Source organism: Capsicum annuum, chromosome 7 (genome assembly GCF_002878395.1).
Source record: "Capsicum annuum cultivar UCD-10X-F1 chromosome 7, UCD10Xv1.1, whole genome shotgun sequence".
Classification (NCBI taxonomy): Eukaryota; Viridiplantae; Streptophyta; class Magnoliopsida; order Solanales; family Solanaceae; genus Capsicum; species Capsicum annuum.
In genome coordinates, this window is record NC_061117.1 from 103,093,709 (window position 1) to 103,119,266 (window position 25,558).

Consider the following 25,558-nt stretch of genomic DNA (forward strand, 5'->3'; position numbering starts at 1 on the left):
GATACATGAACTAAATATCATAAACTAAATGAGCCCCTTGAATACATGGCTTATGACTAAGATTGGAACTTGAGGGTCAACTTATGAGTACCCACTACTCCAAACTAGATTTGTCACGTGAAAAGAAATTGGGAGGTTTAGGACATGAAAGCTCGGGGATTATAGTGCATCTCTATTGGGACACTATGTCCCTTGAAGAATGCTGAATTTTTTGAGATACTGAGGAAAATTGGGGTAATGCATAAGGCACCTACGAACTAAATCGTGACTGAATATCTGCGCCCTGAAATTGAGACATGATACATGAACTGAGATGAACATGCAACTACCTGGTTGGTCCATCTTAGAATAGTTACATTCATGAGACTTCGGATAGTATGACTAGATAGAAAAATGAAAAACCACACCACGCGATTTGTTCATCTAACTGCTAAACTGAATTACTGGCTTTACGAACTAACTCATATTAAAAACTTAGTCTCAACTGGAGCTTTTCTTTGACACTCCTTCAACTATACTCTCTACCTTATTACGACACTTCACCTGAGACTATTGAAAATATTCATATGGGCATTGAGCACAAATGTATAAATATACTAACTTATCTAATTAACTAAATGACTGATAGCTAAATACTGGGTCCGCAAGACTGAACTATTCTTAGAATGAATAACTAGATTGAAATTGTAGAGTATCATGTATACGAGGTAAAGAATGACTGGGTAATATGAGAAAACTAAGCATGAATTCGTGAAAGCTATATTATTTGAGAATGCAAGACCAAGAGTATAACATGGTTCTAAAATATTTTGTAAATTGAGGTACTGAAATACTAATAACTGAGTAATTGATAACTGTACGCTATAGTTGAGAAAACCTGAAGCTGAACTGAGTTTCTGATTTGATTACTGAACTGAGACTGACACTATAACTAAGACTATAATTGATACTATGATTCAGACGGTAACTGGGACTGAACACACTATAAGGCATGAGTGCAAAAGTTATGAACTGCATGACCTGAGTTTAGAGTTTTCGTGTTCATGGAACATGATTCGTACTACTGAGTGAACTGGAACTCCTCATACTAAGAACTAGAAATGCACACGATTCTATGGAAAGTGCATAAATATAAGTTGTGTTCATGGAGCTGAGACGTAAAGCATGCATAGGTATCATGATGACTGAAGTACAAAACTTTGAACAGAGGTAAAGATGGGTTGGGCATCATTCCCACCCATTACTTTTCAACACCTACTAATATTACTACTGAAATCTGGAAGCTTGACTTCCTAAGATATCATAACCGGATAGTTCATGTATACCCGCCAGGCTATGATAGACTGACCCACTGGGGTGGAGGCTAAGAAAGGTTTTGTTAATATTTGGTCTGACCTTAAAGTTAACCGCTATGCAAAGAGTTACAAAAGATAAAAAAGCTCATAGATCTAATGAGATATAAACATATAAATGGGAGGTCTATAAAGTACCAATGACTTCATCAGGGTAAATTTCCCAATCTTTCCTGGACTGAAGTGCATAAAGCCTATTTGGGCGTTGCCTACTGGAGGCACTGAAAGTGGCATCCAGCTGATTCGGGCGACCGAACTGAGCTGAAAAATGACTGTGTTGACTTCGTAGACCAGCCTTAGAATAGTATCAGACTCTGTGACCTGACTCGCCATATCCAAACATACATCATTGTCAGCTCTACACATACCCTTATGATTCTTACCACATTCTTCATAAAGCAGATTAGTACGAACACCGCATGCACTACTCTGGGTTTTGGAGCCTGGCATCCCATCATGATTTTCATTCCTAAACCTTGGTACTGGTGTACTAGCTAAAGATGGAACTAGGGATGAAAACTTTTGACTAAATCAAGAACGGTTACCACTCTCTGACCTTGGCTGGGCAAAACTAAAGCTATCCATTCTGGCTCTCTTATTTTCTCTCTCTTTTTCCTTAAGTTTCTATTCCTTAATCTGTTGAGTATGGACCATAAGCCTATATATGTCATCTACCTAATCAACATCACAGTCCTGCACTCCTTAACCACTCTACCCGATACCCCAGACACAAACTTGCTCATTTTGGATCTATTGTCTGCTATACATGGTAAGCATACCTGGCTAATTGAGTAAACATGAGGGAATACTCTTTCACACTCATACTTCCTTGCCTAAGATTAATGAACTATAACACTTTGGCTTCTTTCAACTCTATGGGAAAGAATCTATCTAAGAAGGTCGTAGCAAACTCTTTCCACTCAATAGGCTCTGCATCTACACCCCTATCTACCTTCCACTTCTTAAACCAGGTATGGGCTACATTTTGTAGTTGATAGGTGGCTAACTCATCACTCTTACTGAAAGTCACTCACATAACATCTGTGACTTTCTAAACCTGATCAAGAAACTTCTGTGGGTCCTCTTCAGACTTAGAACCTGAGAATAAGGGAAGATTCTTTCAGGTAAAGTCCCAAATCCTAGCTACAGCAGTATTGGCCACTGAGTTAGTCGAAACAGAAGATGGTCGTTCATTTTGAGTTGCAACTGAATTGGCTAGAGTAGTGAATGCACCCCTAAATTCTGTATGAGAGACGTGCTCGTCCAGGGGATCTACCTGAATGGTTTGAGGTTTTGACTGGTCTCTCATTCCTCTTCCCTTAGTTCTCTTTGAAGGCATATTTTGTAAATAGAAGGGAAAGGATTAGACTGAGAATTTAACTGGAGCTCATGCTCACTCACACGACATGAATACTGAAAGAAAGGAAACTTTTTCTAAAACAACTCATATCCTCTTATCCATAAGAGTGGCGCGCAAAACACCCATGCACAAGACTCTACTAGATGCGGCTTTCAAACTTCCTAGGATTCTATTGAACCTTAGGCTCTGATACCAAGTTTGTAATGCCCCGAGTCAGTACCCTGGACACTACATGATGCTCATAATCCCAAAGGACCACAAGCTAACCCGCATCATAATCCCAAAGGACCACAAGCTAACCCATGACTAGTCCATGCTGCAATAACTGAATAATAATACTATAATATGTTGAATTAGACAAAATATTCCATAAGGTTCAATACTAAAATAAATTTGAATGCGGTATAACAATACCAAAACTGAAACATCTGTCTGAAAATATTCTAGTCTGAAAAGCCTCTAAACTGTCTGAACTATGGAGTTGATAGGACAAGTCCCACTAACTTCGAATACTGAAAATGAACTAAAATACTGAAATAAATAATCAAATCCTCAAACTATGAGGACTCACCACAAACTCTGTATGCTGAGAATCTGAACTGCTAAGAGTGCTCGGGAGCCCGTGCATTTAAAGCTATGATATAAGACATCATAGCGTAAGAGAAAAGTATGTATCAGTACTTTGAATGTACTGGTAAGCTAAGTGAGGTAGGCTAAAATGCATGGGTTCATATGCATGAACAATATAGACAGAATGACATTAGTATAACTGGATACTGATATCGTGATAACACTGAATACTGAGTCTGAATACTGATTAACTGATATCTGAGTATACTGATCTCAATTACTGATAACTGAATGATTGTATCTGACAGTCCTAATTCTATGGAACTATACTAAGTTCTGTAGTCAGCTAAGTGACTGTGTTTGACAGTCCTGAATTTGAAGAACTGAACTGAGTTCTATACAAAGACTGAATCTAAAACTGAGACTGTGGGAGGTAATCATCTAACTAACACGCCCCTTCTCTAACTGATTTGGGGTCCAACCTGTGACCCCAGTTGGAAGGGTGTCAACACCGTGCCATGGGTAAGGACAAGTTGTGAGTTAAACCTCTCTGATAGGAAGCTCTTCCATCAACCTTCGCTGGTAGGAAAACTTAAATAAGATATCTCAACCTACGTTGGCTACGTAGTTCAAAATCGCAAGGACTGCTTCTAAAAATTTCACCCTCGACTGGCAGGTGAGTCCCCATTCTTGGGTTCACTCGATGCTGAATCTTACTCCCAACTAAATAGATATTGGACTAAATTCTAAACTATACTAGGTTGGATTAAACTATTACTGATCGTACTTATACCTAAACTGAACTGATTTTTTACTAATTTGAACTGGACTGATTCTGAGTTCTCTGAGTACTAAACTGATTACTGACTGAATTCTGTGAACTGACTGAGTTTATTTAGTTTTGAACTGGAACTACTATGTTCTGAACTGTATACTGAACTAAGACTGATTACTGAGTACTACTGAATTTTCCTGAGTCCTGTAACTGACTGAGAGTACTACTGATAGTAACATGACTTAGATTATTCTGTAACTGACACTGGTTTTAGGTAAACAGCTAAATTGTCGGGTATAAATACCCTCAGGACTCGATAGCATGAAAAGTAGAGCATAGCATAGTCGTAAAAGTCATAACAATGCATACTAGTCCATAGTTCATTCATAGAGACATTTACTCAAACACTTGTAATGCATTAACTTGTACATGAATAGGGAATACATGTTAGCACGCTATAATTTTATTATTCAACTCACATGAACAATTCATCAAACACTTGGAGTGCATAGTACATGCACATAACACTAGACAACATGAGAGCATCATAATTTTAATACCAAATTCACAATCTCAAGGCTTTAGCATGAATTCACATAACTATACACATATAATAAATGATTTCACATAAATCTTGCAACTAATCATGGATTAGAAAACCCCAGCTACATAATAATCATGAACATAGTCAAATCAAATCATAAATTTCATTAAACCCTTAACTAGTAGTTTCAAAAAGGTTTCTTGAACTCTAAGGGTGGAAGAAAACCCTTGATAAACACTTAACATACCTTGGTTGCTAAATTCTAAAAGATTGGTGGTAGTTTCTTGAGTTCTTGATTTGAAATTGATCCCCTCTAAGGTTTTGTTCTTGAGAGATTTTGAGAGAAAGCAAGTATATTTTGCTTGGAATCTCATGTCTTAGGGCTGAATAGGGTGGGGAAATAACCCGTTTACCCCTAAGGATGCGGTCTTTTAATTACTAAAAAATTAAATCATCGACGCACAGGCCGACGCGCCGCGTTATTAGCATCAACATGATAGCCAATACGCCGCATTGAGTCCGCATCGATTCACTGGAAATTGTACTAAGCTGAGAGAAAAATTATCTATCGATGCGACGTATCAAGATCATATCGACTCACTGTTTTGGTCATTTGAACATGGTATAAATGAGGTCCAAAAAATCCAAAACTTATTCGGAAACAACTAAGGATATTCCTGATCATGAATCAACCTAAAGATTGATACTTTAAGGTCATAAGGATTGTGAAATAGGGTTTCCAACTTACAAAGGCCAAAATAACACTAAGTATCGACACTTAGCTAAATTTTCTAAGTCTGGGACCCCTTGACAAACTTTAGAAGACAGAATTGAGCTTAGAATTTTGCGGGGTCTTATATCTTCCTTTAGGAACTTGGGAACTCCCCTCCTAATCAGTTTCCAGTTCATTCAGGAATTGGAAACTGACCATTCAGGTCCTATAATCCAAGGAAGAGTAGCACGAATGGAGATAATTCATCCCCAAGATCACATCAAAATCTATTATATCAAATTTAATAAGATCCACCAGTGTCTCCCTATTACCAATAGATAAAACACAACCCCTTAGATGTTTCTAAACATAATAGAATCACACACTGGTGTAGACATAGAGAAAGGATTGGTAATAAACTTAGGACCATAACTAAAATGAATAGCCACATAAGGGCTCACATGAGAAAGAGTAGACCCCAGATTAATAAGATAATATACATCATGAGAGAAAAGTTGTAACATACCGGTGACAATATCAGGTGATGCCTCAGAATTTTTATGGGTGTAAAGGGCATAAAGATGATTCCGACCAGTATCGGTGTCAGAAGTAGAACTCTTTGGTGCAGGACCTGAAGAAGTATAAACCAAAACCTTATTAGCTCCAGGAGTAACATTAGTTGAAGGACAATTTTGCTTCATATACCCATGCTAACCGCAACTGAAACACCAATTCCTTCTCTCGTCAGAATAAATATGGTGTATCAATCCATGAAATCTGTAAGAAGGATAAGACAAGACTGACTGAACGTGGCAATCACCAAACAGCATAAGATAAGGAGCACTAGCTGTAGAATATGAAAATTGACTTTCCCCAAGTCCTCTTCTTGTCCCACTACCTACTACTTAACCACCATGCTGTTGACTTTCACCCTGATCTGAATACCTTAACTTTTTATTCTTCCTCTCCCCCATTTTCATTTGTTTCTTCTTCTCATCCTTAACTTATTACACATAAACCACCAACCCAGAGATATCCACGTCATTATTCAATAGTGCAGCCTTACATTCTAAAACCAAGTCCCGAGACAAACCAAAAGCAAAATTTCTTATCCTAGTCCTCATGCTAGACACCCAACTCTGGAGCATAACGAGACACCTGATAGAACTTCAGGGCATATTCCTTTACACTTATCCTACCTTGCCTCAAGTTTACAAACTCTTCTGCTTTAGCTTCCTCAACTCCTGAGGAAAGAAATGATCAAGGAATGCACCAGAAAATGCCTCCCATATAGCTTACTCAGCAACATCACCCCTCGAATGCTCTTACTCATCGTACCATGCCACATCCTTCAACTGATATGTGGTAAACTACAACCCTCTACATTAGTAGCATGCATCACTTTAAAGATCATTTCCATCTCACCAACAAACCCCTGAGGATCGTCCTCAACCTTAGAGCCTGTAAAAGTTGAAGGATTCAACCTCATAAACTAGCCAACTCTAGTGACCTTAGAAGATAGAGTAACAAAACAAACACTATCGGGCTCTTGAGATTGAGAAGTTACCAACTGAGTCAGTAGATGAATAAATCAATGGACTTCGGCATTAGAAATCTCTCCTTGAGGTAATGGGACATGAACATCATCAGTCCAAGAATCTTGAGAAAGAATGGTAGGGATTATTGAAACTCTACGAGGAGTAGTACAATTGGGAGTTGGGATCACAGACCAGGTCTGTACTCCATAAGTAGAATAAGTTCCATCCACATTGTCCTCAGGTTGGACAGGAGAGTTTCCACGAGCATCAAATCTTCAGAGAGTCATGATCTAAAATGCAAACAAATGGAATTAGAGTATTTTTCAAGACCTTAGAATCTATAGCCCAAATATAGATCACAAGAAAGTGAAAATATCCGTAAATGCCTCGTAGCCTGTCCCTTATAAGTGTGGCACGCTACACACCCATAAAAGAGATTCTAGTTGACATGGCTTCGTAGACACCCAATGACCATGAACATGTGCTCTAAAACCAAGTTTGTCACGACCCGAACTAGGGCCTAGTCATAACGGGTATATTAAATCTATCAATGATCGGAGACCACCCCCATTAACCTAGCCAACCAGAACACAACACAACTAGCAGTGGATAAGTTCTGAACATATAACAAGATAGAGCTAAGTTTCGAACATATAACAAGATAGATAAATCAATTAGCTTTGAAAGGAATCTAAGAATTTCAACAACCATCCCAATCCACAGTAATCCATAAAGCCTCTAATAATCTAGAACAACTAAAGCTGGGGCATGACCTAGACCATAGCCAAAAAGAAACCATAGAAATAGTCTAAAACTTAAATGAAACAAGACCATAAAATGAGGGTCTTCCAAAGAATGGAAGCTCACCACTTCAAGCTGACTCTTAGGCAATCAAGAATTCACCTACCAACTGCACAAGAAAATAGAAGTATCTTCAAACCCTGCATCGCATGGGGATACAACTTCTGGAGAAGGTTAGCGAGGTGGGTGCTAGCATGTAACTCAAGGAAGGGATAAAATAATGTCATGATCAATCAGTCCAAAATCATTCCAATACCATATACACACAATCTTATACATATAAATATATAATATATTGGGATATGGAATAAGGTTTAGCATAAAGTTTAAGAATTAAACTAGACTGTGTAGCAACAACCGCCATAAAAAGTCACACAGGCTATATGGGTCCGGCTTCCCCCACCTAATGAGACCCAATACGTGTTAGCCGCATGAACCGAATGTATCTTGGAAGACTAGGAAATGCACCGATCCCACATCTATACAAGATACATACAGAGATATAAATAAAGTGTTATCTATACACACTATCATCAAAACCAACCCCTACGCCGGCAAATGCGAGTTTCCAGTATTGGTCCCTCTGGGACCTACACCTTTACGGCCAGCTACACAACCCCCTGTAAGCCCAATTAAAATATTTACAAATTCATGCTTATTAAGCCAAGGACCATCCATTAAGGCACATACCATTGGTATCATCATACTAGTTATAATTGCTAGCTTATAATTATGCCAATCCAATTTGATTATCTTGAGGGAATGCCCCGACCCCCTTGGTTCATTAAATCAAATTAGGGGAATGCCTTGACCCCTACTATTCATTAAGTTAAAAACATGGACAACAAGGCCTTTAAAGCCATTTTTATCCATATACCCATTTATGCAATGCAATATTTTTAGGAGAGTAAGTCAAACTATATGACTATTCATATTTCAAAGTCAATTTTTGCAAGTAGGTTGAGGAAACATAATTTCTAAAACCAAATTTCAAACCAAATTATTAAACTGGGAGAATGCCTCGACTCTCATCCCATTCACCTTATCCATGCACCCCAATGGATTTTAAAATACATAGTTAAATTATAAACAAATGCATTATAGCAATGAAAGTCAATTCAAGTAACCATCATTCCAAAATCCTCAACCCAAATCAATTCCATATTTCAATCCACATGAAAAACAATAAAACCCATGCCTTTAGAGAAAATAAGTTTAAGGGAAGAGATCACAGGCTTGGGATATTAAAAGTTATAGATACAAAACCAATATTTGAGCCCTAGATGACCAACCTAGAGAAATCGTAGTTATTCTTGACTTGGGGATTTGAGAGAGAATATAGAGTGTATTTGATTTTTTTATTGGTGATAATAGGACCCACAAAGTGTTTTTAAGTCATGGGTCTCAATCGGAAAAGGAAAAATGGAAAAGGTGTCCCCAATAAAAACAAAAAAAAATTGCCCCCAGTGGCTGCGAGTCATATCACGACTCATGATGTCTAGTTATGATTCATCACTATGACTCATAATCTGAGTAGAGATATGGGGCCTTCTTATTGTTAATCTTACAAGTCGTTTCCTATGACTCATACTCGAGTCTTACGACTCATAGGGCCCTAGTCGTAATCAAAAAAGTGAATTTAACACCTACACTGGTTTGGTCACGAGTCACACTATACGACTCGTGACAACTCTTTATGACTCATTAGGTTTGAGTCATGATCATAACAAAAACTTGGGCAACCTCTTTGGTCACCCTACAATTAGAGTCCTATGCCCCGTAATGAGTGACCACGACTCATAACCTGAGTCGTAGTCCGAGCAATGAAGTGAAAAACTCAATATTTTTTATGGGTCAAAATTCGGGGTCTTACAAGCCCCCTTAAGCAAAGGTAGCACCGCCCCTGCTCTCCAATATAGATAGTGTCCAGTTCATCCAGTACCATGCTAATCTAGTTACACTTGTCTATTTTCAAATCTAATGATCAATAGTCATTAACTGGAATATACCCCCAAACCATGGTTAAACTCATATTAATATCCTTTCATTCTCAGTAACATTATGCTTGCGGGAAAATTGTTGGAATCAATTCTTTTCTTTTTTAAGAAAAAGAGAATAAGTAAAGAGTGAGAACAAAATTTGGATTTGATATAAAATTATATATTAAAATAACAAGGACTAGAATATGAAAGGAGAGTGTAAATTCTATCTATTCCATTCATTGATAATAGCCATATATAGATAGCCAAAGACAAGAATTAAAGACATTAAATAATGGAAGAGGTGTAGTATCACTAGGCTCTTTTATTTATCACAATGTATGCCACATGTCCTTCCAAAAGGACACAATGCATCCAAATTTACAGCACTCCCCCTTGGATGCCCATGTAAAAAAATTCATTGAATATGTATTTTAGCGTTGCCTCATTAAAAACCTTACCAGGAAAAACCCAGTGGGATAAAAACCTTGGTTAAGAAAAAAAAAGTACAATGCATATTCTTACTCCCCCTGATGAAGACCCCGATTCAACTGGTTTAGTCTTCACATTCTAATCTTATGTACTATCTTCTAAAAGGTTAAAGTTGGTAAAGATTTGGTGAATAAATCTACTGGATTGTCACTTGAACGTATTTATTATACATAAATATCGCCATTCTTATGGAGATCTTGTGTAAAGAATAACTTTGGCAAAATATGTTTTGTTCTATCTCCTTTTATAAAGTGTAAGACCCCTCAAAGTTCTCTCGTAGTCAGAGCCTTAGAGCATGTTAAGTAAGGTATAATTCCAGCCCTAAAAGATTGAGAAGAGAATTCCCAAGTGATTGATGCTTAAAACATATATAATTTTCTTAAATTTGACTATTTATCATGTAGAGAATTGAATTAGCTTTCCAACGATACCAATTTTGTCCAAATCTGGCATTGAGGTGAAAAGTTATAGTCATTTTACTGAGAGCTGTCGGAACCACCCAGGTGCGACGAATGATCCGATGGACTTTCGAGTCTGTGATGGACCATCACTCATACCATCGCAAATAAGGTAGTAACTCTCTTTCCTATCCCAAGTGCGATAGCCAGGATGATGGACCGTCAATGCTGCGATAGACCATCGCTGAGACCGTCGCTACTGAGGCAGTGTGGTCTCATCCTGACCAACGTGCAAAATCCAATTGACCGTCAAGGATCTGACAGACCATTTCTTCGACCGTCATATCAAGGCAGTGTATTTTTTTTCTGACCAGCATATAACAAACAATCTGACGAACCATCAGGCTAGCAACGGACCGTCGCTCCGATCGTCACAGCCCCCGTTCAGTATTTTTAACTCATTTTTAAAAGGGCTTTTTGGTCTTTCCACTCTTTTATACCCTGATATATTCCAAACGAAGCAAATGGCTTCATTCATCATCCAAAACACAAGAGAGCAAGGGTTTCTCTCTCAAGATCAAATCTAAAACCCTTCTCCAAGAAATCCAAGAACTCACCATAGATTCTACAAATTGAGTTGAGATTTAAGTTCCCCAAGTTCAAGGGTTGCAATAATTCTCTCTCAAGAGTAAGAAGAAGAGTTTGAAGCAAGCTTGTTCATCTAATTTCATCACCTAAGGTATGTGGGGTTTTGAACATGGGTAATCCTTTCACCCTTGTGCCCAAAGGCTTATTTAAACTATAATTTTCTGCAACTCACGAGATTTTACATTGAATTGAATTAGGGTTTTTCACCCATTGTTATTGGTTGCAAGCTTTTGATGTTTCCCATAAATTGAGAGTCTAATGACATGATTTTTACATATTTTCTTGAGAAATTGCAGCTGGGTCTATACCCCATGATTTTAATCCTTAAGAAGTTAATATTTGAAATGTTTGAGATATTAAAGTATATGAGTATGGTGAGATTATGAGCTAAATTGCTATAAATTCTAGATTTCTATATGATTTATGAATCTATATACTATCTATTATGCATTATGATGAGTTTTAACTTAAGATTGAATTATGGGTCATTAAGCCCTACTTGAGACTTGCAATTTTATGAACTTTTGTGCTATAAGCACCCATGATTTGAGTATTCTAAGATTATTGAGAAATGTTTTGATCTAATGGTCATAGAGCTTTGAAATCCACTTTACTACATGAGATTATAGATTTGATTGTTGGGTTCTTATGAACCATGAGATTATTTTGAAAGTAGATTTTTATGAGATGAGCGAGTTAAACTAAAGGGGGTAGTATTTAGTACCGAGTTGGGTAAGTTACTATAGTTTCTTTCCCTAGAACTATGTGCCACCGTAGGTTTGAGATTTTGGGACTAAGCCCAAGATGATTGGGCCCGAGACTGAGATAAGTAATCACTGAGTTGAGGTTATACTCCTTGGCAAGAGTATGACACCTCTCCCCAGTGTAAGGTCTCTTCCTTAGTACGATAAGACGTTGGACTCCATGTAGCTCACATGATTTATGCTGGTTAAGAGAACCTCCCTAAACTAAAGTATTTTTCCATTGAGATAGAATATTTTCCCTAAAGATTTGGGATGAGATGTTTTCTAAAATGAATGAACTTCTTTGAGTATTTTCCAAAGAAGGAAGTAGTTTTCTCTACTAATACGAGTTGATCACCGGTTTTCAAACCCAAGTTATATGATTCTGAGTTCCAAGTGTTTGATTTCAAAAGAGTTATATGTTCTTGAGCATTAAATAAGTTTTACTCCCCATGAAATATATGCATGAGTTGAAAGTATTGTTTAAAGTTTCCTTCAGCCTATGAGTAATGAGAATAAGAGAAGAGTACATATTTTAAAGTCAAAGTATAATGACTCAAGAGATTTGTGTTACATGATTCATTCTACATGATTTATGAGCTTTACATTTTAGACTTATTCAAGACATGTGAGTCATTCCTATTTGCATTCATGATTTGATTAAAGAGTATTGACATTATTTTATGTAAATGCATACACCCCCATATACTCAGTACATTCCTAAATTCTGATCCACATATACATCTGTGTTATATTGTCTTATAATGTAGGTTCAGGTGTTCATTCCCAGCCTCGTCAGTGATTTTTGAGTACCTTTGTCTATATCTCCACAGTGGTGAGTCCTCATGGATCGAGGACCTATCTTCAGACATTTTAGTATTCGAGTGTTTATGTTATTACTTTCAGTTCAGTTTGAGTCAGTTGGGGTCCTGTCCTAATGGCTCTCGAGTTAATGAAGTAGTAGAGGCTTTGCCAGACTAGTTGTCAGACTACAGTTATGTTGAGATTTCCAGTATTGTGGTCATTTAGAGTGAGTATTACCTTCGTATTTCCTTTTATTTGATATGACAGTGCCAGTGTTTTTTATGTTCCTTCTTGAATGAGTTATTATAAGTAGTGATAGGCTCAACGGGTTAGCTTGGGGCTACTTGTAGCCTTAAGCACCGTGTGACATCTCGGGAGGTAATTTTGGGTCGTTACATAAAGCCTCTTTTAAATTAAGCTATGGATTCTCCATTGTCTTCAAATATGATCGTGGGTCCTTGATGTCGAGCTTCAGGACACATCTCTCTTTGATGGAATGTATCACTAATCTCAGCTATATGCATTCTCTACTTGCCTCATGGATTACTATTATCTCAGCATAATTAGAAGAAGTAGCAACGATGGACTTCTTTGTCGAACTGCTTTGTCGGTCGCCATGATATTACAGTACCTCCATATGTAACACATAGCCTATTTAAGATCATGCTTTATGTGGGTCAGATAAATAACCTGCATTTGCATGACCAACAAGATCTGGACTAGCTTTGTTAGTATAAAACAGACCCATATCAATAGTCCCTTTTAGGTACCTCAATATATGCTTAACTCTGTTCCAGTATTTTTGTGTAGGAGAAGAACTATACCTTGCTAGCAAATTAATAGAAAATGTTATATCTGTCCTTATGGAATTAGCATGGTATATAAGTGCACCAATAGCACTGAGATATGGTACTTCGAGACCAAGAATCTCTTCACCCTCTTCCAGAGGTCGAAATGGATCTTTACTTACATCAAGTGATCGAACAACCATTGGAGTACTTAATGGATATGCTTTGTCCATATAAAAATGTTTCAAAACCTTCTGGGTATAGGCAATTTGGTGGATGAAGACTCCGTTTGCTAAATGCTTAATTTGCAAACCAAGAAAAAGTTTTATCTTTCCAAGATCTTTCATTTCAAATTCTTTCTTTATATATTCAATTGCCTTTTGGACCTCTTCTGGAGTTCCAATGAGATTTATATCATCCACGTAAATAGCGAGTATAACAAACCCTGATGCAGTTTTCTTAATGAAAATACAAGGACTAATGAAATCATTTATGTATCCTTCACTTTTCAAGTACTCACTTAGGTGATTATACCACATACGCCCTGATTGTTTTATACTGTACGACGATCTTTATAATCTGATTAAATATAATTCCCTAGACTTTAAACTATATGCTTCAGGCATCGTTAATCCTTTTGGAATTCTCATGTAAATATCGTTATCAAGTGAACTATAAAGATAAGTTGTAAACACATTCTTTAGATGAATTTCAAGATTTTCATGTACATATAGATCGATGAGGTATCAAAACGTTATTGCATCCATAATAGGTGAATATGTTTATTCATAGTCGACACCGGGTCTTTGAGAGAACCTTTGTGCAACAAGGCTTGCCTTATATTTTATAATTTTATTTCTCTCATTTCTTTTACGTACAAAGACCCATTTATATCCGACTGGTTTTACACTATCTGGGGTTTGGACTACAGGTCCATAAACCTCTCATTTAGCAAGTGAGTTCAATTCTGATTGAATTGCCTCTTTCCATTTTGTCCAGTATTTTCTTCATCAACATTCTTCAACAGATAGAGGTTTAAGGTCCTCATTGTTTTGCATGATATTTCATTTAACATTATATACAAAAACACTATCCACCATAATTTTCAATTGATCTAAATTTACCTCATCACTTGAGTCTCAAGTTCACTGATTTCTTCAGGAATATCAGGATTAACCAGATTTTGAGTCTCTTTAGGAGAATCTTTTATAATATTATATTTATCATTTTTGCACTAATTTTTCTAGGATTTTTATCCTTTGAACCTAAAGGCCTACCCTGCTTCAGGCGTGTTTGGGATTCAGAAGCTATTACATTAGAAGATGGTTCTTTTGGAACTTCAATTTAGATAGGAGCATTTGCTGCAAGGATATGAGACGTGGTTATCCTTTTTAAATCAGTAAATGCAGCTGGCATCTAATTTTCCAGTTTCTGTAAGTGAATGATCTTCTGGATCTCATTTTCACATATGGGGGTACGTGGATCAAAACGAGATGATGTTGAAACTTTCCACGCAATTTCTCTTGTCAGTTTATGTTTTTCTTCCCCTAATTTTAAGAAATTTGTTTCATCAAATTGACAATCTCCAAATCGAGCAATAAATAAATCTCCCATCAATGGTTCAAGGTAGCGAATTATAGAGGGTGACTCAAAGCCAACATATATTCATAACCTTCTCTGAAGGCCCATCTTAGTACATTGAGGTGGTGCAACTGGCACATATACAGCACATCCAAAAATTCGTAGATGGGAAATATTTGGCTCATGACCCAGGACCAATTGTAGCGGGGAGTACTTATTATAATGAGTTGGTCTGAGATGAACAAGTGATGTTGCATGTAAGATAGCATGACCCCTAATGGGTAATTTCATTTTCATAAGCAATGGTCTTGCTATCAATTGTAGGCGCTTAATAAATGAGTCAACAAGGCCATTTTGAGTATGAACATAAGCAATTGGATTTTCAACTCTTATCCCAACTGACATACAATAATCATCAATTGTTTGGGATGTAAATTCTCCACCATTATCGAGGCGAATAGCCTTAATGGGATAATCTGAGAATTGCGCCCTTAATCGTATTATTTGTGCCAATAATTTTACAAATGCCAGGTTACGAGATGATAAGAGACACATATGTGACCATCTTGAAGATGTATCTATTAGGACCATAAAATATCTAAATAATCCCACATATATCCTCATATATATGTTCTAGAAATAGAGGAGATTCGACGCTGACTTTTAGTGGCGATGGCCTAGTTATCAGTTTACCTTGATAACAAACAACACATGAAAATTCATCAGTTGTAAGAATCTTCAAGTTCTTTAACAGATGTCCTTTAGAATTGTCAATGATTCGTCTCATCATTATTGAGCCAAGATGGCCAATTCGATCGTTCCAAAGTACAAACGTATTTAGATTAGTAAACTTCTAGTTTACGATAGAGTGTGCTTCAACTGTACTAATTTCTGCATAGTATAAGCCGGAAGACAAAGTTGGTAATTTCTCCAACACTTGATTTTGACCTGAGGCATTCTTGGTAATGCCAAGATATTCAACATTCATTTCATTTATTATCTCAGTATGATATCCATTTCGGTGGATATTTTTAAAACTTAGCAAGTTTTTGGGGGATTAGAAGAGAATAATGCATCTTCTATAAATAATTTTGTCCCCTTAGGTAGAAATATAGTAGCCTTCTGGAGCCTTCAATTAATTTTGAATTGCCAGTTATAGTTGTGACATTTGCTTTTCTTCTAAGTAAGCGGGAAAAGTATTTTTCATCTTTAAATATTGTGTGAGTTGTCCCACTATCAATTACACAAATGTCGTCATGATCGATTATTGATCCAAATAAAATTTAAGCAGTATCCATATTCTTCAAAATAAATATATAAACAAAATAAAAATTATAACATTACTAGCACATAACATACTATACAAACTTTATTTCTATACAAGATTAGTAAATAACAGAAATGTAAACTAATACAACTTGAACAGAAAAGTAAAATAATCATACTATTTCATAATTGTCACCGACCGGGTGATTTACATGTTCTTCAGGAACCACAAAGAAATCTGAAACTTTCAAGTCCATGGGATCAACATTATCTTCAAAGAGGAAGTTTGCTTCAACATCGTTATTTGTTTTCTTAAGGGACGCCTGATAGAGGTTTACAAGATATTTTGGCGAACGACAGGTATGCGACCAGTGCCCCTTTCCTCCACATCGACAATATTTACTTTCAGAGTTCATCCTTGGAGCTGCTTCAGGAGATTCACCCTTCCTTTTGCATTGTTGGTGCTGAAGATTGTTGTTTATTGTAAGGCGATCACCCTGATTAAAATACCTTTCATGACCACGACCACGACTGGGGTCAGGACTTCTTTCACGCCTGGTTGGGTGAAAATTTACAGTATTCACTTCAGGAAATGGAGTAGTACCAGCATGTCGACTTTCATGATTTCTCATTAAAAGATCATTATGTTGTTCAGCAATAAGAAGATGAGAAATCAATTTAGAATATTTTTTAAATCCCATTCTCGATACTGCTGTTGCAGGAGCATACTCGAGGAGAAAAAGGTAGAGAATGTTTTCTCTAACATGTCGTGATCTGTGATATCTTCCTTGCATAAATTAAACTGTGATTTAATTCTAAACATCGCAGAATTATAATTAGTTATATTCTTAAAATCTTACAACATCAGATGGGTTCATTCATAATGAGCTTGTGAAAGAATGACCATCTTTAGGTAGTCGTATCTTTCTTTTAAATTGTTCCACAATATAAAGGATCCTTAATCGTGAGGTATTCCATTTTCAAACCTTCGCTAAGATGATAACGAAGAAATATCATGGCCTTGTCCTTATCTTGATTTGATGCCTTATTGTCATTTTTTATGGTGTCTGCTAGACCCATCGTATTCAAATGTATTTCGGCATCCTGTGCCCAGGACATATAAGTTTTGTCTGATATATCTAGGACCCTAAATTCACGTTTGAAAATATTAGACATTATTTAAGAAAATTAAATACTAGCCTTTAAATATTGTTGAAAAGTTTTTTGTAGAGGCTCGTGCTGATAACGTGATATAAAATTATATATTAAAATAACAAGGACTAGAATGTGAAAGGAGAGTACAAATTCTATCTATTCCATTCATTGATAATAGCCATATATATATATAGCCAAAGACAAGAATTAAAGACATTAAATAATGGAAGAGGTGTAGTATGACTAGGCTCTTTTATCTATCACAATGTATGCCACATGTCCTTCCAAGGACACATGGCATCCAACTTTACAACAGAGTAGTTCATTTATATATTTAAATGATGCTATTTTTTCATCCTTAAATTCATGTAAGAAATAAGTTTTCTGTAGAAAAAATAAATATTATTTTTAGACCAAAAAATGGGAAGTACTAATTATATTATTTTACTACTATATATAAGAGAGAATGTGAGATTTTGGTAGTGCTCATATGAAATTTTTTTGTCAATTTTATCTCTAATTTAAGTTTTAATTACTTTTCAAATTTTCATCCATTTTGGTAAATTTGGACAATTTTATAGGATTATTAAATGCTATAAAAGTGATGAGTTACGAAAAAAAATAACAAACCATAAAAAGCTATTTATACAAACAAATTCAAAATTGATCTAAAATTTTATTGTCTTTCTATTTTCTGAAAATGTTTAGTAATCTTATTTCAAATTATCATTTTTTCTAACAAATTTATCATGGACAAGTAAACAAAGTATCTTGACATTTCCTTTTAACTTAATACATGCTTAATTATTAAATCAAAAATTATTTTTTATCTATTGCTAAATATTTAAAATGTTATTTTTTAAAAAATACAATTTAACTCTTCAAATATTAATGATACTAAATAATGAAAAATTGAGATTAATTCTTTTTCAAACTTTATTATAATGAACATTTTAACAAAAAATGGTATAATCAATAGTTTGTAGAGTTTAGGACAAAATAATTAATTTAACATGAATTATTAAAGCTTCATACATGTTTAAAAAATATCAATATAGATTTCTTAACATATATTTTAGGAAAAAGAAACTATTAAAGTTTTAAAAAAATTAGTAACTTTTCAATTTCTTTCGTGTGGTTTAATATGAAGGAACATCTACAAAAATATTTTATTGAATCAAGTCTTTTAGTTATTTAAATTAAATTCTATCTTTATTTATAATTTAACTCTATTGATGTTATCATCCAACAATTTGCAATATTAAAAATTTATTATATTACTTTGAATGTTAGAAGTTATTTATTTATTGTAATAAATGGGTTAATTAATATAAGTTTAATTGAGAAAAACATAATGAAAAATAGATTTGCCAATATAAATTGAATTGAGAAAAAAATGATGAATTTAATTTAACATAAGGTATGGATCATTAATATTTGTACAAAAAATATTTGTAAATTTACCATGAATTTCCTTCTAAAATAAACTTTAAGGAAAAAAATATTTTTATAATTTACAAAAAAATAATTAATATTAGTAATCTTGAGATATTGTCATCTTTTCAACTAATACAATTTCACAAAAATAAAATAAAAATAAAAAACAAGAATAGCAACAAGATTTAAAAAACGGAAAAAGGCCTAAATTGCCCTTCAACTATATGGAATGGTGTAAAAACGTCTTTCGTTTATCTATTGGGCCTAAGATATCCTTCTTGTCTACCTATTGGGTCTAAAATGTCCTTCCTATTTACCTATTGGGTCTAAAATGCTCTTTCCGTCTACCTATTGGTGCTATTTTGCCTTTTTATTTAAGAAAAAAATTATGTGTAAGACCACAACTTTACTTTTATTAAACTACATAAAATTCCTATTATCTTTATTAATATTAATCAAATAAATATTGCACAATATCAATTTTTTTCATTCTAAATTGATCTGATAAATAAAAAGAAAAACAACATAAATAGTCATTTTAAAAAAATTATTATATATACATAGTCGTATTAGTTGGTTGTTAGATATAGCATATAAAATATTTGCTTTTATAACAGATTCTAATATATAAAAAAATAATTATATATTAAATTTTAATATTTATTTATTGTCTATCTTTATGGAAGCCTTTGTTTATTTATTTTTTATATACTATATCAAAATTTTATGTTTTTCATTTTTATAGCCTACTTTCGCGATTCCTCCATAAAAATATATGGTATATTTATACCATAAAAATTCATGGTATATTTATATATTGTACAAATTATATTTATATATAAATACATGGTATATTTGTACTATACAAATTGTATTTATACCATATAAATTATATTTATACCATAAACATATATGGTATATTTTATATATAAAAAGATTATACCATGTAATATTGAAAATATATATTTATATTTAATAAATATTTTTTAAACAAGAAAAGTACTTCCGACATAATGATATATACCATGAATATTTATCCCATAAATTATATCAAAAATATATAATAATCTAACTTTGACATAAATTATATTTATACAACAAAAATACATGGTATAACTGTTCTTCCAACATAATGATTTTTATTCCATAAATATTTATTCATATGAAATTATGGTTAACCCAATACATTAGAATTCAAAATACACGATAATAAAATAATACTAGATGATTAACATATATGAAAACAAAACAAAACATACACAAGCAAATAATAGAATACTTAGTTTATTTTAAAATATTTGAATTTTGAATATAAGAGAGAAAGATTTGAAAACAGAGATTATCTTTTCTACTTTTAATTTGAAGATTAAAAATATATCTCTTAAATTAAGGTGAATTGATAATTAGTTATAGCATTAAATTAGAAATTATAATTATCTTTTCTGATTTTTTTAAATGGCTATATATGTAAAAAAAAAATTTTATTTTTGTAATACTAAAAAAGTATTATTATTTATGTAATTAAGTTTTAAGGATGGTCTTTCCATGAAATTTGCCTAAATAAAAGGGCAAAATAGGCGCAATAGGTAGACGGAAAGGACATTTTAGTCCTACTAAGTAGGTGAGAAGGGAGTTTTAGGCCTAATAGGTAAACGAGAAGGGCATTTTAGGCCCAATAGGTAGAAAGAGGACATTTTTGCACCATTGTACATAGTTAAAGGGTATTTCAGGCCCTTTTTCGTTTTAAAAAAATTACAAACATAAACTTTGAGCGCGGGCCAAATGCGACTTGTAACTATATATAGGAGAGGATCTTTAAATTTGATAGTCCTCATATAAATTTATTTTATCCACATTAATCCTAATTAAAGTTTAATGATTTTGCAAGCTTTCACTCACTCTAGTAAATTTGAACAATTATATGAACTTATTAAATAAGGCAAAATGGTTTGATGGACCCCTGTACTATGTTGATTTTGTAAGTTGGACATTTCTACTTACATGTTTGTCATATGGACCCCTGAATCCACTAAAAAGCAACAATTTAACTATTTTTTTGGTGAGTATAATTTACAAAATTAATCCTAAACAAAATGAAAAATTTAATTGAGAATGTGAATAAAAAAAATTTAAATGTAAAACAACAACAATTTTTTTTTTTTTACAATGAACAACAATAACAATATCAACCACAACAAAGACTCTCTTCAAGGATATATAAAAAAAAAATTTTGCCAATGAACAACAACAACAATATCAACCATCAAAGCCTCTTCAAGGAACAACAACATTTTTTTTTTACAATGAACAACAACAATATCAAGCGTAGCAAAGACCTTCTTCAGGGACATATAATTATTTTTTTTGACAATGAACAATAACAACAATATCAACCAGCAAAGATCCTCTTCAGGAACAATAATAATTTTTTTTTGACAATGAACAACAACAACAATATCAACCACAACAAAGACAAGGGATATATGATGATAAAGAAAAAGAAGACAAAGAGAGATCCTTGGGGCTGTGGGGTTGGGGGCGTTAATGGTGATTGCCATAGTAGTCATGGCAGTCATGGTTGGAGAGGGGACGGGGGTAAAGGATGGGGAGGGGGTAGCTGGACGGAGGAGTAGGAGAGAGAGCTGAATGGGGGTGAGGGGTGGAGTGGGGTGGTGTCTGTGCTAGTGAAGGGGGCTGAATGAGGGTGAAGAGTGGGGTGGGCTAGACGGGGAGGGTGCTTGGGGAGAGAGGGCTTTTTATTTTTTTTTTAATTTATTATTTTTAAATTTTAAAAATATTTTTAAATTAAAAAAGATGGAGGGAAAAAAGGACCTTTCTATTTTTTTAATTTTAATATTATTTTAATTTTTTTAATTATTTTAATATAAAATTGATCAAAACTTAACCCTCACTCGCACCCTAGGCGCATGTCTGCAGGCGTCTTGTCCTATTCAACCCTTTTAGTGTCACATAGGCCTGGTCAATGGTCAAAGGATTTGAAATATTATTTTTTAGTGGGTTCAAGGGTCTAGAAGTGTCCACATTACAATACGGACATAGTACAAGGGGCCACCAAACTATTTTACCAATATCATATAAAAAGTGATGAGTCATAAAATAAGTGAAAGTGATACCATAAAAGATCTTTATCTAACCAGTTAAAAATTAATTCAAAATTTATGGTCTTCTTTTATGTGGAAATAATAATTATAAGAGAGACCTAATTTGTTTAGTCCTCAAAAGAAATATTTTGTTTACTTTATACCTAATTGACGTCATAATAACAATAAAAGATTTCACCCATCGAAGGAACATCTATCAAAGTATTTTAAAAATCGGAGCTTTTAATTATTTAATTTAATTTAAATTCTTTCTTAATTTATATATTAACTTTATTGACGGGATCATACAACAATTCGTAGGATCAAATATTTTTATATCATTTAAATATTGTACTTTTTTAAGAAATAGTTAGCCAATACATGTTTAATTGGAAAAAAATAATGAAATTAATTCAATATAAGGCAAAAAAAATTAATGTAGATCGTTAAAAACTTTAATTTAAGAACTTCCAATAAAACAAAAAGGAGAAGAGTTTGGTGCATGCATTGGCTTGGAAAATTAAAAAAAAAGGTCTATAATATACTCTTTAAAAAATTATTTTAAACTTATAAAAACTTTTACTCTCTTTAGTTCAATTTGTTTGTCTAAATTTGACTTAGCACAAAATGTTAAAAAGTAATGAACATTTTTAAATTTTGTGGTCTTACACTAAATATATGTAGAAAGAATCAAAATTAGGGTTATTCAAAATCAAACCGTAATCGATAACTCAACTGTAAAATTAGCTTTAGATTGTTGGTAATGAGTTATCGGATTAATGGTTGGTGAACAAATTAAAATTTATAGTTAATGACTTATCGATATGGGAAGATTACTCGATTTTCTCATCGGACAAATCGTTAACCTGTTAAGAATTGTCATATTTACATTTTACCCTTAGATATATAAAGTATCTCTTGTATAAACTCAAAAATTATAAACTCAATCAGTATTCTATTTACTTCTTAGATTAGGAAATAAGCAACTTCTTGTGACTTCTAACCATAAAGTGTAGTCGATCTCTCTAAAAAAATAAATGAAATCTGAAATTAATTCTTAATTGAAAAGATAAATTATTCTTAACTACAGAAGGACCACAACAAAAATGAAACAACTCCAACGTGTTGTTTACAAAGTTTAATATAAAAATGAAAATTATCAAACCATATTATATTAAAGTTTTGATTTTTATAGTTGACCCAATAATTACAAAATATTTCTACATATAGTTTAGTTTTGAAGAAAATTCTCATTTGAGTTTATGTTATAGCCTATTAAAAATATTGTAAGAAGAAAACTCCACAAACCAAAATAATTGATAAATAGATGAGCACTATATACAAACAACTTAGTCAGCGAAGAAATGGAGGACATATAGATAACCTCTCAATATTTCATTGTTACTTAGATTTATTCAATACATCGCCCAATAATCGTCCGGTTCATTGCTAATTAATCTGAGATCGAACCAATCGTTATCTTATCAGTTTACTAGTGGATTAGTACATTTAAAAATCAATAACCAATAAGCCAAATCGATAAGCATAATTATATGTATGATCAGCTGATAGTCAATCTAACCAAAAATCTTTTAATCTTATGGTATTAAACATGTCATGTGAAAAATTGAAATCAAGGATTCCCAAGAAAGGAAAGAGACATTTTTTGAAACGAAATGAAAAAGAAAATAGGATTAAAAATTTAAAATTGACATATAATTTAAAATTTCAAAAATATTTAGAAATTATTAAAATATATTTACTAATATAATGTAACAAAAAAAAAGTAACAAAAATATAAAAAAAATTACAAATATAAATGTTAATATAGATTGGGTCCGAACTTAGCACGGGCCAAATGACGCTAGTAGAATATATAAGTTAATGATGCTCTAAATGAAATAAGTGAGTAGAATAAAAAAATGAATTTTGTTGATAATAAAATCAAATTTTTAATTTTTATTTATATAAGTGAAAATAACTAGTAATATAACCTTATAAATATATTTCAATACTGGTAATACAATAGTAATTGAAAAAATAGAAGTATATTCTGTAAAAATACTTAAAATATATTTATTTTGTAAGTAAATTTTAATTATAATTTTAAAAATACTTTATTAATGAAAAGCAAAATTTATTTATTAATATAAACAATAGAGAATAAAAAAAACGAAACTTAAATATACAGACAGTCACACATACCTATATTTAAAACAAAATAGTCCTTGCGTATAATAAGAGGGGAATTTATACTATTCATATTGAACAGAAAATTTAATTTTTAAAGTAAAATTGGATAAGTAGCTTGGATTCCAGGAAATCTTAAGAAAAAAATGAAATCAACAATATTCCAAACTAGTGTACTTGACCGCACTTCTTGCGATTATTGAAAAAATTAAAATAATTTAATATTATTATGTTATATATTAATTATATATATGAAGAATTTGTGAGAACTATTTTAGATTAAATACGAAAAACAGTTAATTCTTAATTTGGGTCATATTTTAATTAAAAATTACGTAGAATTATTCCACTAAAAAAATTTAGGATGAGCAAAACAATATGTAATGACTCTTCTTTTTCTTCTAACTTTCTATATCTAAAAAGAATGATGGTCTAATTTTTGTTAGAAAAAAATTCAAGTTCAATTTCTTAGATTCGTGTAATAAACTTTTTACTTGTATTTGAGATTATATAATATTATATATAGAAGAAAGAAAATATAAAAAGACAAACAACAATTAACCTTTTTAGTACCCCTCCTCAAAATTATAAAATGCTTTGAGAGCTGCTTCTTTAGTACTATTTCTTTTAGTGTTTTTTTTGTTGTTGTTGTTGATATTTAATTAATCCTTATTCATGTAACAATAATGAACTTGTAATTGTAACTAAAGTCATAACTTACATTATTTCATTTTTGCATCTGTTACATAGTCAAATAAAAATTTGTGACAGTTAATTATAAGCAAGAAAGTGAGTAAAAAATTAAGAAAAATGATAGTAATTATAGATGTTGGACTCAACATATTTTTTTACTGACTCAATTATATATTTTATAAAATTAAATATAGATTAAGTTAATTAATGTGACTTGTTTATATTATTAATTAAGAGTAGAAGTTGTGAAGAGGAAAGGTGTCAGTTACGAATGACTTTTTAAATTAAAATATTTTAGTACTTCTAATGAAAGAAAAAAAAAACAGCCATAAAAGAAGAATAAATATAAATTGAATCATTCACACATCTTGTAGAAATATATTATTTTTCTACGCTTCGCAAGATTATTCAAAAATTACGTAAAATTATATTTGATTTTCATAATATAATATTATTTTTTTACTAATCAACCATCTTTTTCAAGTTCTTTTAATAGTCTATCAGTGACGAAGTTAGAACATTTGCTAAGATATTCAAAATTTTAGTATATATTTCTAAAATGTTGTTTTTGACCTATACACATAGTATTATTTTATATATATATATATATATATATATATATATATATATA

At 32.8% G+C, this 25,558-nt stretch overlaps 1 protein-coding gene across 1 annotated transcript; it reads right to left on the reverse strand.

Annotated features, from left to right (window-relative positions):
• Positions 1-16,524: 16,524 nt before the first annotated feature.
• LOC124885754 lies at positions 16,525-17,052 on the reverse strand. Its single transcript, XM_047394004.1, has one exon. The coding sequence runs from the start codon at positions 17,050-17,052 to the stop codon at positions 16,525-16,527; it is 528 nt and encodes a 175-aa protein (XP_047249960.1).
• Positions 17,053-25,558: the final 8,506 nt, after the last annotated feature.

Bases quoted from the DNA above. Each gene is read 5' to 3' on its own strand.
- LOC124885754 (XM_047394004.1), bottom strand. From the start codon at position 17,052: ATGGGATTTAAAAAATATTCTAAATTGATTTCTCATCTTCTTATTGCT.